Source organism: Leucoraja erinacea, chromosome 31 (assembly GCF_028641065.1).
Source record: "Leucoraja erinacea ecotype New England chromosome 31, Leri_hhj_1, whole genome shotgun sequence".
NCBI lineage: Eukaryota > Metazoa > Chordata > Chondrichthyes > Rajiformes > Rajidae > Leucoraja > Leucoraja erinaceus.
Genome location: NC_073407.1, coordinates 2213442 through 2227603, shown reverse-complemented (window position 1 = coordinate 2227603; position 14162 = coordinate 2213442). Strand labels below are relative to the sequence as shown.

At 43.8% G+C, this 14162-nt stretch overlaps 1 protein-coding gene across 1 annotated transcript in view; it reads right to left on the bottom strand.

Moving 5' to 3' along the window:
* Positions 1 to 1504: 1504 nt before the first annotated feature.
* Positions 1505 to 14162, bottom strand: part of traf1 (TNF receptor-associated factor 1) — a 60631-nt gene continuing 47973 nt past the window's right edge. Inside the window, exons 9-11 of the mRNA XM_055659769.1 lie at positions 12250 to 12427; positions 7217 to 7365; positions 1505 to 3278 (exon numbers count right to left, since the gene is read on the bottom strand). Coding sequence (XP_055515744.1) covers positions 3060 to 3278; positions 7217 to 7365; positions 12250 to 12427 — 546 coding nt within the window. The 3' untranslated portion in view covers positions 1505 to 3059. The remainder of the gene's footprint in view (positions 3279 to 7216; positions 7366 to 12249; positions 12428 to 14162) is intronic.

Below are 14162 nucleotides of genomic sequence, written 5' to 3'. Positions count from 1 at the left end.
GCTGCAGGACTTTGTGTAGAGAAGAGGGATGCACAAAAATCTGTGCATGAAGGGGGGATACAATGGACAACGATCTAGTTCTATCCCTACGGTAGTAAGTGGGGATAGTACGGGAATCACTAGTCGGCACGGACTGGGCTCACCTGTTTCTGTGCTGTGTTTGTAAACTATAGAGCTGCTCCATACTTGTTGCAGTGTGGACGAATGCGAGGCCACCCACCTGAAGCACCACACACATTCTAAAACAGGATTGACAAAAAATGCTAGAGTAACTCAGCGCGACAGGGAACATCTCTGGATGGAATGGGTGACGTTTTGGGTCGAGACCCTTCTTCAGACTGCAACTGTTGGTATCTGTAATCCAGGTTGGGTCCGAACTGGGATGTCTGGAACCGGAGCTGGAAGCCCCGCGGTAGAAGATGGAGGCGCAGGCAAGCACCGAGAGAGCACACGTGGCTGTGGTAGCGAGTCTGAGTTAAAACGTGGTTGTAGAACGGGAGGAAATACAGAGGGGGTGCAGCGAGAGTGGATGAACTCTTATTTAAGGTGAACTTCTTCAAAGCAAACACACCTTGAGGAGATTTCACAGTGGAGCAGACAACATGTGTAGGAAGGAACTGCAGATGCTGGCTTACACACAAGATAGACTCAAAATGTCAGCGGGACAGGCAGCATCTCTGGATGGAAGGAAGAGGGGGCCACCTTACTCACCCCAGGACAATGATGAGTAAGGTGGGCCAAAAATTGCAGCGCTATCATGTACTGTTTTGGCGTAATTTCAGGATCATCCAGCAAACACGAATACACTTTTAGTAATATATACTAGACCAAGTGGGACCCGCTGGGCCCTGTTCCCCCAATACAATATTCCACCACTCACCCATTTCCCCAATGCAACCCGTTCCCCAACACAATATTCCACCACTCACCGATAGCCCCCTCATCCACCAGCACTCCCTCCCCCTCCTGTTCACCCTCTCCTCTTCCCCTCCCCCACTCCCTTCCTCACCTCTCCCTCCCCCTCCATTCCCCTCCCCTAAATCTGTCACTCTATCCCTCCATAACACCTCTCCCCTCCCTACCGCCTCCTCTCCCTCTGGATCTCCCTGAGCAATCATGTAAATGAGATCCCATTGTGATGTCATATGCTGCTAACTGCCAGCACAAGTGATTTTAGTCAAACTGGATTTTGTAAAGTTTAAAATGTGAATAACTTGTAAAAATATACCATAACGAAACTTGATACACCACACGACAATGGCGAGTAAGGTGGTCCAAGTTTTGTAGCGCAATCGTGTACCGTTGGCATAATATCAGGATAGACAGGGACAGACATAGACACAGACAGAATCACAGACATAGAAACAAACAAGATGAGAGTTTTAGTAATATGTGCAGATAGATAGATAATAGATGGAATTATGGGGATAAAATTAAGTGATTTATGGTAGAAGACCAGGTGTGACCCGAGTGAATGACACAATAAGTTACAGGAGGCGATGAGTTTTATATCCCATCTCTTTTGTAATTATCAAGGATTCAATTTCACAATTCTTTAGCGATTCCTTTGTGTGGCATAGAACAGTACAGCACAAGAGCAATGTCTGTATCAAACATGATGCCAAGACAAGCACTCATCCACCTGCACATCTCACATCCCTCCACTCCCTGCATATCCATGTGCCTGTACAAAAGTTCCAGGCACTCACTACCCTCTTTTTAAATTTTGCCCCTCTGACCTTAAAGCTATGCCCCCTAATATTTGATTTTTCTATCCTGGGGGGAAAAAAATTCTGATTGCTTATCTTGCATTGTCTCTCACAATTGTACATACTTCTCTATCAGGTCTTGACACAACCTCCAGCATTCCAGCGAAAAAAATCCCAGTCCATCCAACCTTTCCCTGCAGCTAATAACCCCTAATCCAGGCATCAACCTGGTAAAATCTGACATGTACTGCATACATTGTTGACCCAAGCTTATAAATGACAATGCAAATCAAAATATTCCATTGCATCATTGAATTAAACCTATCAGGGGAAAAAACACCAAAAAAGTGAAAGATTAAATTCCAATAAATTAAAACACCAAGACATAAATGGGTGGCACGGTGGCGTAGTGGTAGAGCTACTGCCTCACAGCGCCAGAGACACGGGCTCGATCCTGACCACGGCTGCTTGTCTGTACAGAGTTTATATGTTCTCTCTGTGACCTGCATGGTTTTCTCTGAGATATTCGGTTTCTTTCCACACTCCAAAGACGTACAGGTTTGTCCATTAATTGGCTTGATATAAATGTAAAATTGTCCCTAGTATGTGTAGGATAGGGTACGTGTGTGTGGGGATCTTGGTCGGCGCAGACTCCATGGGCCAAACACATTTTCATGCTGTATCTTTCAATCGATTTCGAGCAATTAACAGAGCAATGAAGTTTTCATTAAAAAAATATGGGTAGGGATCTGTATCTGCCCATCAATTTTAAAATTATCTTAATTTTCTCTTTGCAATAAATGGAAATTTATTTTTCATATTAATTCCCAAATGACGTTCACAGCATTTCTCTTGTCAAGCCATTTAACAGAAATAGTCTTTATAAAGCAGTAATCGGAGACGGCAGACGCTGCTCATTGGCGAAGGGACAAACTCAACTGGAGAAGGCACAATCCAAGAGACAAAGACCTCTTGCATATATTTCATACACAAAATAAACAGAATCACCAAACAATATTTCATACTCAAAACAGGAACACAGGGAACACTACTGTAAAATAAATTATTACATGCACCACTAAAAATTTGCAACACTCACACAATGCAATGATTCACAATCATGAAATTCAATCATCTTAATTTTGCATTTCCAAAGTTGAAAATATATATTTACAGATACCAATGTTCTATTAATAAAAAATCACAATAGATGATGCAGTACATCATTCACACAGATATTTCTGTTTTTAAATAAAATTATTGTTCTGTGGTACTTGTAAAAACATCAGTGCGAAAGACAAGACAATGAAAATACAAACTCGTTTCTGCAGCTTTTCAACTCTTGCCCCATTAACTTGCAGCATCTACAATGCATTTGATAAACATGGCATCATTTTTCAGGTAGGCCTGCTTGGGAGCGTCGAGTTTGGACAATGGTAAAAACATAGGGCATCCACTGGCGATATTCATCTCACTGACTGGCCGTTGAAATGAGGACGAGTTAGCATCCGGACGAAATGCATCAATTAAATGTTCCCGACTGTTCTGGTCCAAGAGCATGAACGTAACCTTGGAAAGGCACAGTTAAAACATTCCAAGATTAATACATTCAACTAATTAATCGGCAGCAACAAACCCAGCAGGTCCCAGTATTATAGGAATCAATACTAAACCTGGAGGTGGGATACATTTAGAAGCCATTTAGTTTTGTGAAAGGGATTTTTCACAAGAGTTAAATATGGAACATTAATGTACCTTCTGCATCAATATTAAATGTACAAAATCCAGGATATTCTACTCATCAGAATCATCACATTACACATGCAGAACAGAACATGTTATTTTGATTGGATTTCGAATGCATGTTTCATTATTGTATGCCGTACAGCAAGGATGAATCTTTAAAGATAGACACAAAAAACATAGAAACATAGAAATTAGGTGCAGGAGTAGGCCATTCGGCCCTTCGAGCCTGCACCGCCATTCAATATGATCATGGCTGATCATCCAACTCAGTATCCCGTACCTGCCTTCTCTCCATACCCCCTGATCCCCTTAGCCACAAGGGCCACATCTAACTCCCTCTTAAATATAGCCAATGAACTGGCCTCAACTACCCTCTGTGGCAGAGAGTTCCAGAGATTCACCACTCTCTGTGTGAAAAAAGTTCTTCTCATCTCGGTTTTAAAGGATTTCCCCCTTATCCTTAAGTTGTGACCCCTTGTCCTGGACTTCCCTAACATCGGGAACAATCTTCCTGCATCTAGCTGGAGTAACTCATCAGGTCAGGCCACACCGCTGGAGAAAAGGAATAGGTGACGTTTCTCGTCTACACCCTTCTTCAGAATGAGGGTCAGGGGAGAGGGAAACTAGAGGTATGAAAAGTACAGAACAAATCAGACCTGGCACCAATGATCAAGGAAATGGTCCATTGTTGGTTGTGGAAAAGATGTTAATGAAGGGATCTGTACAGTGGAACTAGCAGGACCACTATGGTAGGGGAGGGGTGGAGAGAGGGGTAATGCAGGGGTTACTTGAAATGAGAGAAATCAATGTTCATACTGCTGGGGTGTAAGCTGCCCAAGCAAAATATGAGGTGCATTTCCTCTAATTTGCATGTGGCCTCACTCTGACAGTGGAGGAGGCCCAGGACAGAAAGGTCAGTGTGGGAATGGGAAGGGGAGTTAAAGTGTTTGGCAACTGGGAGATTAGGTAGATCCAGGCAGAATGAGCAAATGCGTTGAGCAAAACAATCGGCCAGTCCACGTTTGGTCGCGTCAATATATGAAAGTCTACACCTTGAATAACGGATACAGTAGATAAGGTTGGAGGAGGTGCAAGTGAACCTCTGCCTAACCTGAAATGACTGTTGGGCCAAGGCTAACGTGTCCATTCTGAGTGCTAGATTGTTAAGGGCTTGGACACGCTAGAGGCAGGAAACATGTTCCCGATGTTGGGTGAGTCCAGAACCAGGGGCCACAGTTTAAGAATAAGGAGTAAGCCATTTAGAACGGAGACGAGGAAACACTTTTTCTCACAGAGAGTGGCGAGTGTGGAATTCTCTGCCTCAGAGGCGGTGGGGGCAGGTTCGCTGGATGCTTTCAAGAGAGAGCTAGATAGGGCTCTTAAAAATAGTGGAGTCACGGGATATGGGGAGAAGGCAGGAACGGGGTACAGATTGGGGATGATCAGCCATGATCACATTGAATGGTGGTGCTAGCTCGAAGGACTGAATGGCCTACTCCTGCACCCATTGTCTATTGTTTATACTCATCTTACACTAATGGTGTGTTGAAGTATTACACAAGTTGCCAATGTGCACAAGGCTCTCTTCCTCTCCTTGTAAAGGAAACATCAGGAGACTAGAACATATGCAAGGACATCCAATGTCACATTGATGGCGCACAAAAGGTGGCGACTCTTGTGTGCCGACACAGTGTAGTCCACTGCCTTACACTCCTGTACCTAGTATGACTATGCCTGATGTATAGTAGCATTGTCACTAACCTGCATGCAAAAAAAATGTCACTGTACTTGGGTACATGTGACTATAAAGTGAACCATTACTGCACCTCGTTTCACTGCACCTTCCTGAATTAGGAACTTTCCTTCATCCATTTTTAATTTCTCTTGGGCAGTATTTTCACTGAAATTGATAAATCATTCTGGGAAGTGTTAAGTGTGAGCAAGAGTGATGGCTTTTTGAAAATTTATAATTGTTCCAAATACTGGCTGGCCTAACTTTGAGGATACAATGGGATAAAAATGAACATGAAAGCAAGTTCAAACACTAATTTTAATTATGGCAGGACTCATTAAGGAACCTAATCACTATCGATTAATTCTTTTGAAGCCAACGTCTTTGATTAATCATGTCTGATTTAGGAATAAGTTGATCCAACAGGTCGTGACCTGAAACGTCACCTATTCAAATTCTGCAGAGATGCTGTCTGACGCTGCTGAGTGACGCTATCTTCAGTTTAAACCAACGTCTCCAGTTCCTTCCTACGCAATAGCAAGTAAATGTGGATTGCAACAGTAATCTTTCCTGCAAGTGCCTCATTAAATAGATCCTCTCCAAAGCAATCACAATTAGGTCAGTGCATCATTTAGAGATACAGCATGGAAACAGGCCCCAGGGACTGGAGAGGAGGGAGTTGTTGGAGAGAGGGCAGGTAGGCAGGCCCGATGCGGGAGGAAGTGCTGTGTCTCGATGGTGGAGTGGGCCGTTGGATGCCCTGCAGCAGCCTGGGGCTTGGTTGGACAGGGCGTCGCTCCAAGAGGACGTCACAGGGTCACAGAGCAGTGGAGCCGGGGTGGAGGATACCGGCAGCCACGCATGGTCAGGCCAACAGCACTTCATGGTCAGGTCAGGTACCCTACACCCATAATAACTGGGACTTGAAAACAGTGCCAAATCTGGCGACTCTGTATAGTGTCTCTGTATTCTACAGCTTGTATCCGAGACCATACCCCAGATGTTTATCCAAGTGTTTATGTACATTGATACTTTGTACTGAACTGTACACAAAATGAATTTCATTGTACCTCAGTACACATGACAAATAAAGCACAATTAAGCAATGGTCTGTGGTAATCTCTTCAGGAAACTAAATAACTTGCTAATGGAACAGAACTTAACTTGCTAATTTTCTACTGCTAACCATTTTCAGAATTCTACCAAATAACATTTTAGATTGGAAGGAGGGGGGGGGGGGGGGGGGGATCAAATGGTTTAGAAGGAAGAAACCCGACTTAGGAAATCAAGATTCCCTGAAGGTAAAAACATTAAATTCTGTGATTTCTAATGAAGAAGAAAGCTTGTTGGCCTTCATAACACGAGGAGTTGAATATAGGAGCAAAGAGGTCCTTCTGCAGTTGAACAGGGCCCTACTGAGACCTCGCCTGGACTAATTTGAGGAAGGACATTCTTGCTATTGAGGGAGTGCAGCATAGGTTCACAAGGTTAATTCCTGGGATGGCAGGACTGTCATGTGTTGATAGAATGGAGTGGCTGGGCTTGTAAACTCAAGGATTTAGAAGGACGACAAAAGAGCTGGAGAAACTCAGTGGGTCTGGCAGCATCTATGGAGATTATTAAGGGATTGGACACGCTAGAGGCAGGGAACATGTTCCCGATGTTGGGGGAGTCCAGAACCTGGGGCCACAGTTTAAGAATAAGGAGTAGGTCATTTAGAACGGAGACGAAGAAAAACTTTTTTACCTAGAGAGTTGTGAATCTGTGGAATTCTCTGCCTCAGAAGGCAGTGGAGAACAATTTTCTGGATGCTTTCAAGAGAGAGTTCGATAGAGCTCTTAAAGATAACAGAGTCAGGGGATTTGGTGAGAAGGCAGGAACGGGGTACTTAATGTGGATGATCATCCATGATCACAGTGAATGGCGGTGCTGGCTCAAAGGGCCGAATGGCCTACTCCTGCACCTAGTGTCTAAGGGACACAGGAGACTGCTAAATACTGTTAGAAGTTTGTGGGAATTCTTGACGTACCTTCTGCTTAAATGGCCATTGAAGCAAGGCGTCATATTCTCCCTTCATGATAACAAAGAACAAGGAGATGTGACCTCCTCGACCAGCCCCGTCTCCGTTTAAATATATTCTCATGCGCACTTTGTAGCCATATCTGCTGGTGTAGAATGCTGCAAATAAAGATTCATCAACTTTAGTTTAGAGATACAGCGCGGAAGCCGGCTCTTCGGCCCACCAAGTCCACACCAACCAGCGATCCCCGCACACTAACACTACCCTACGCAAACTAGGGCCTTTTTAAAAAAAAAAAACCAAGCAAATGAATCTACAAATCTTTGGAGTGTGGGAGGAAACCAAAGGTCTCGTAGAAAGCCCACTTAGGTCACGGGGAGAACGTACAAACTCCGTGTTGACAAGCACCCACAGGATCAAACCCGGGTCTCTGGCGCTGTAAGGCAGCAACTCTACAGCTGCGCCACTGTGCCACTTGTTGAGAAACATGTCACGTTGCCACGTGAACATTAATAAGCTGTGCACAAGATTGATACTAATTCTCAAGCCGAAAATACATGTTAAATATATACATTGTTCTCATCTTCAATTAGTACACAGGATAAAAACACAATCCCTTCAAAAGGATTTTCAAGACTAAACTGTTAGTAATAACTAATATAATCCTTGGTGAGATATCAGAATAGAGAAGGCAGGCAATGAAGTCCACAAGACAGGCAGGGGAGTGAACAAGCCCCTGATAATGGTGGCGATCTCAAATTCTCATCACCAAAAATCACTCACATTAAATAATATCATAATGAACAGAAAAGTAAATGTGAGTTACAAATAAGGGCGGGGGATGACTTGTTCTTTACCATGAATGTGGTGAAAGAGACTCATTCAATAACAATGTACAATAAAACAATTTATTACAAATTCCGGTTCGTGGTGCTTCAAGAGGAGTATATTCATTGATGGATCTCCTTGGGAAGGTTCAATTGGGCATTAGCCAGCTGGTTTTCATAATGTGCTCATAAGAAAACAATTACAACAAAAACATTACATAGAATGGGGAGACATCAAGATGTAGAAATTGGGCGGATTGGGGTAATTGTATCTTTTCTAAAAATACTTTTGTTTAAGCTGTCTAACATGGCAGCAAGATAGACACTAAATACCGGAGTATCTCAGCGGGTCAAGCAACATCTCTGGAGAAAAGGAATAGGTGAAGTTTCGGGTCAGGACCCTTCTTCAGACAGTTGCCTGCACTGCCCACTGATGTCATTCAAAATGTGCACACTTGGCTTGGTCAATGGGAAACCACATGGGAGATGATGGATACAAAGATGAGTATTATGATCATCGTATTAGGCACAAGTGAAAATACAGAGTCTATACTACATATCGTATGGAACATAAATGAGTTTGCAGGAACGGGGTTTGCAGCCAGTAAATAGCAATATCATTTGGAGACACAATTTGTGCAGCTCTATAGGACTTTGCTTAAGTTGCATTTGGAGTATTGTGTACAGTTCTGGTCGCCCCATTACAGGAAGGATGTAGAGGCTTTGGAGAGGGTACAGAGGAGGTTGCCAGAATGCTGCCTGGATTAGAGGTTTCAGCTGCAGGGAGAGGTTGGATTGACTTTGATTGTTTTCTCTCGAACATCGGTGGAGAGACGATAGAAGGAGATAAAATTCTGAGAGGCATAGACAGGGTGGCCATTCAGAACCCTTTCCCCCTGGGTGAAGATGTCCAACACTAGAAGGCACAGCTATAAAGGCTAGAGGGGGACAGTTTAAAGGAGATGTGCAGGGCAAGTTGCAGGAAGTTGTGGGGGTCTGGAATAAACCAGCGGTGATCAAGGCAGATACAATAGTGGGGTTTAAGAGGCTTTTAGATTGGCACATGGAATTGCAGAGAGTGGAGGAATTTGCATCATGTATATGTAGATGAAATCAGTTTAATTTGGCATCATGTTCGGCACATACATTGTGGGCCAAAGAGTCTGTTCCTGTGCTATACTGTTCTAACTGGAGATGATGGAACTTGAGTAAAAAAAGTGCTGGAGGAACTCAACGGGTCGGGCAGCATCTGTGGAGGGAATGGACAGACAACATTTCAGGTCAGACCCTTCTTCAGAGTAAGGCTGTGTAAGAAGGGAATAGGATTAAATGGTCAATGGGGGTGATGTGAAAGCTCTGTTTATCCTTGTTGCCTCATCTGGAAGAAGTTAGTCAGTTTTGGTTCCCATGGAACAAAAATGTTGTTTAGATATTGGTAGAAATCCAAAATGATCAGCAGCCGAGTCAGTAGAGTCCAGAGAAAAGTGATATATTGCAGGACATTACTCCCTGAACAATATGATAGAAGGTTTCATGGGCTTTGACAATTTGGATAGAACACAGAAAGTGCTGGAGTAACTCAGCGTGTCAAGCAGCAACTCTGGAGAACATGGAGGGGCAACATATTTGATCGGGACCCTTCTACAGTTCGACTGTTGCAGGGCGGAAAAAGCTGAAAGAGAGGAAGGGCAGGATAAAGCCTGGCAAGTGACAGCTGGCTACAGGTGGGGGAGTTGGTTGTAGGATAAGGAGAGAAGAAGTGCATGAATAAAGGTGGCAAGTGATGGGGTTGCAGAGGGGAGGGGAGGGCAGGAGAGTGGGAGAAATGGGTGCAGATGCGGGGGGGGGGGGGGGGAGGGGGAGAAGAAGGGAAAGAGAATAAAAAAAGGCAGAGAGGGGAAAGAGGGGGGGTTATCTATATTTGGAGAGTCAATATTCATATTATTGGGTTGTAAGCTACCTAAGCTGAATATAAGGTGTTGCTCCTCCAGTTTGCCTGAAGCCTGACTCTGGCAATAGAGAAGGCCAAGGGCAGAAAGATCAGCATGGGAATGTGAAGAGGAATTAGCAACTGAGAAATCCAGAAGACCATGGAGGACTAAGTGCTAGTATTCAACGAATTGGTCACCTAGCCTTTGCTTGGTTTCGTCGATGTACAGGAGGCCACATTGGAAGCACCTGTATGCAGTAGATGAGGTTAGAGGACGGGCACGTGGAACTCGGTCTCAACTGGAAGGTCTGTTGTGGTCCCTGAATTGAGGAGAGTGAAGCGGTATAGGGACAGGTGTTACATAGAGGGAGTGCAGAGACGGTTCACCAGACTGATTCCTGGGATGTCAGGACTGTCTTATGAAGAAAGACTGGATAGACTTGGTTTATACTCTCTAGAATTTAGGAGATTGAGAGGGGATCTTATAGAAACTTACAAAATTCTTAGGGGTTGGACAGGCTAGATGCAGGAAGATTTTCCCGATGTTAGGGAAGTCCAGGACAAGGGGTCACAGCTTAAGGATAAAGGGGGAAATCCTTTAAAACGAGATGGAAGCACCTTTTTCACGCAGAGAGTGGTGATCTCTGGAACTCTCTAGAGGTAGTTGGGCACATTGGCTATATTTAAGAGGGTTAACTCGGTCTCTCGAAAGAGGGAGTTAGGCTAAGGATCAGGTACGGGATACTGAGTTGGATGATCAGCCATGATCATATTGAATTGCGGTGCAGGCTCGAAGGGCCGAATGGCCTGCTCCTGCACCTAATTTCTATGTTTCTACATCTCCTGCGGTTGCAGAGGAAGTACCTGGTGAGGGGGTGATTTAGGTGGGAAGGGATGAGACGTGGCATTGACAATGAATTAGTTTTTTTTGCCGTCCCCTAATATATAATGAAATTTACTAGAAGACAGAATAATAGTTGGAAATGCTTTTTATCATTCAACGCTGAAGAAGGTCACCTTGTATACCCCAGTCTGTGATACTGAAACATCTGCTTTAATGCTGCCATGAAAGTTTAGTTTGGTTTATTTTTTGACATGTACTGACGTACAGTGAAAAGCTTTGATTTGCATGCTAACCAATCAGATCAGATTATATCTCAATACAGTCAAGTCAAATTAGAAACAAATTCAAGTACAATAGTTGATCAAAAGGGAAGACAGAGTGTAGAATATAGTTCGCAGCACTGTAGCACATTAGTTCCATGCACAAAGTCCAATGTCATCAATGGGGTAGCAGTGACCCGACAGTGCCCTAACTTATGGAAGAACCATTCAAAAGGACAGGAAAGGTTAAAGGGAGGTTACACAAAAAAGCTGGAGAAACTCAGCGGGTGCAGCAGCATCTATGGAGCGAAGGAAATAGGCAACGTTTTGGGCCGAAACCCTTAAGGGTTTCGGCCCGAAACGTTGCCTATTTCCTTCGCTCCATAGATGCTGCTGCACCCGCTGAGTTTCTCCAGCTTTTTTGTGTAACCTTCGATTCTCCAGCATCAGTTCCCTCTGAAAAAAAGGTTAAAGGGATATGGGCCAAAAGTGGGCAGATGGGACTAGTGGGGCATCTTGGTCAGCATGGGCAAGTTGGGCCAAAGGCCCTGTTCCCAAGCTGTATGACTCCAAGCATGATAACAGAGGGGAAGAAGCAGTTCCCGAGTCTGGTGGTGCGCACTTTCAAGCTTCTGCGTATTCTGCCCAACGGGATAAGGGAGAAGAAGGAATGACCGGAGTGGGACAAGTCGTTGATTGTGTTGGTTGCATTTCTGAGGCAGCGTGAAGTGTAGACGGAGTCAATGGTAGGGAGTCCGGTCTGTGTGATAGACTGAGCTACATCCGGGCGGTACGGTGGCGCAGCGCTAGAGTTGCTGCCTTAGACCCGGGTTCGATCCTGACTACGGGTGCTGTATGTACGGAGTTTGTACGTTCTCCCCGTGACCGCGTGGGTTTTCGCTGAGATCTTTGGTTTCCTCCCACACTCCAAAGACACACATGTGTGTAGGTAAATTGACTTAGTAAATGTAATAATTAATTGTCTTTTTTGGATAGTGTTAATATGCGGGGATCGCTGGTCAACACGGACACGATAGGTCAGGGCCAGTATCTCTAAAACTAAAAACTAAATCCACAACTCTGCAATTTTTTGGAGACTTATGGCAGAACGTTTGCCAATTGCTTGAAGTTTGCACATTATTATTTAAAAATAACCAGACCATATTTTACTTAACAAGTACCTGGGGAGTAAAGACTTGTCGTTCGCCCTGACATGGCCTCCTGCCGTTTTCTATTGACGTCAGCAATTTTCCAAATCAATATTCCATCATAGGAAATGTGCTCCAAATTGAGCAGCTGTATGCGGAAGTCATTGATAACCATATCCTTCAAAGCCAATAGGTGCTGCTGATCAGAAACCTGGAAATGGATTGGAATGTCAAATACTAAAATGTTATCGACGTCAGCTTACAAAAATAAATAAACACCAGCACAACGACCTTAAGAAAAGCATTACTCTAGTGGGTTAGCCTCGAGTTCTATTGATCAGTCAGAGTGATTCTGCTGCTCTGGGCTCAAGAAACATGGAAAAATAGGTGCAGGAGTAGACCATTCGGCCCTTTGAACCAGCACCACCATCCCGGGAACCAGCACAACCTATATCCCATGATTCCTTTCACCCCAAGAGCTAAATCGAACTCTCTCTTGAAAACATCTCGTGAATTGGCCTCCATTGCCTTCTGTGGCAGAGAATTCCACAGATTCACAACTCTGGGTGAAGAGGTTTTTCCTCATCTCAGTCCTAAATGGCCTACCCCTTATTCTTAAACTGTGACCCTGGTTCTGGACTCCCCCAACATCGGGAACATTTTTCCTGCATCTAGCCTGTCCAATCCTTTTAAGAATTTTATATGTTACTATAAGATACCCTCTCATCCTTCTAAATTCCGGTGACTACAAGCCCAGTCAACCTATTCTTTCATCATACGACAGTGCTGCCATCCCGGGAATTAACCCGGTGAACCTACGCTGCACTCCCTCAATAGCAATAATGTCCTTCCTCAAGTTAGGGGACCAAAATTGCTCAGGTCTCCCAATATTCACACAATTCCAGAAGATGTAACAAGTAGAATGGATAAAGGAGAGCCAGTGGATGTGGTGTATCTGGAATTTCAAAAAGCCTTTGACAAGGTCCCACACAAGAGATTAGTATGCAAAATTAGAACACATGGTATTGGGGGTAGGGTATTGATATGGATAGAGAACTGGTTGGCAGACAGGAAGCAAAGAGTAGGAATTAGAAGAAACCTGACGAGTCAAACTGAACTACACCCACATATATCACCCATCACTACTTTACCCAATTGCAGAGCTAACAGTTCACATTACAGCAACTGAATATGTTCCGTTACATATGTATGATTCACGATATCCATCGGAACAACATTGCAGGTGTTCTTAGCTTTTAGTTATAGTTTAAAGATATAGCCTGAACACAGGCCCTTTGGCCCACTGTGTCCACATCAACCATTGATCAGCCGTTCACACACTAGTTCTATGTTATCACGCTTTCCATCCACTCCCGACACTCGAGGGACAATTTACAGAGGCCGATTAGCTACATACCCACACATCTTTGAGATGTGGGAGGAAGCTGCAGCACCTGGAGAAAACCCATGTGGTCAAAGGGAGAACGTGCAAACTCCACATGGACAGCACCTGAACGAACCCTGATCACTGGTGCAGTGAGGCTGCGCCATGGTGCAGATTTAATGTGTTGTTGGATTCAAAAATCTTTGGTAACGCATTTAAAAAAAAGTTACTTAAGACTTGAAAACTATTTGTAGTATAAAAGAAACTGGATGGTAAAGAATTGCACCACGATGACAGATCCTTAGATGAATCCCATAATTATGGTCAAATAAAAACTGACCACTTGGTGGGATAATGAAATACTGTTCATCATCTCTCTATATAGGAGTAATTATAGAATAAGTATTCCAAAAGATACAAGTTAAACTAATTCTATTATAAATGAATACACCACTTGAGTTATGACTCATTTTCAAATATCTTAGTTCTGTTCAATTAGTTTATTGTTAAGTGTGTCGAGGATCAGTGAAAAGCTAGTTTGAACAAGAGCTCTTCAAACCAG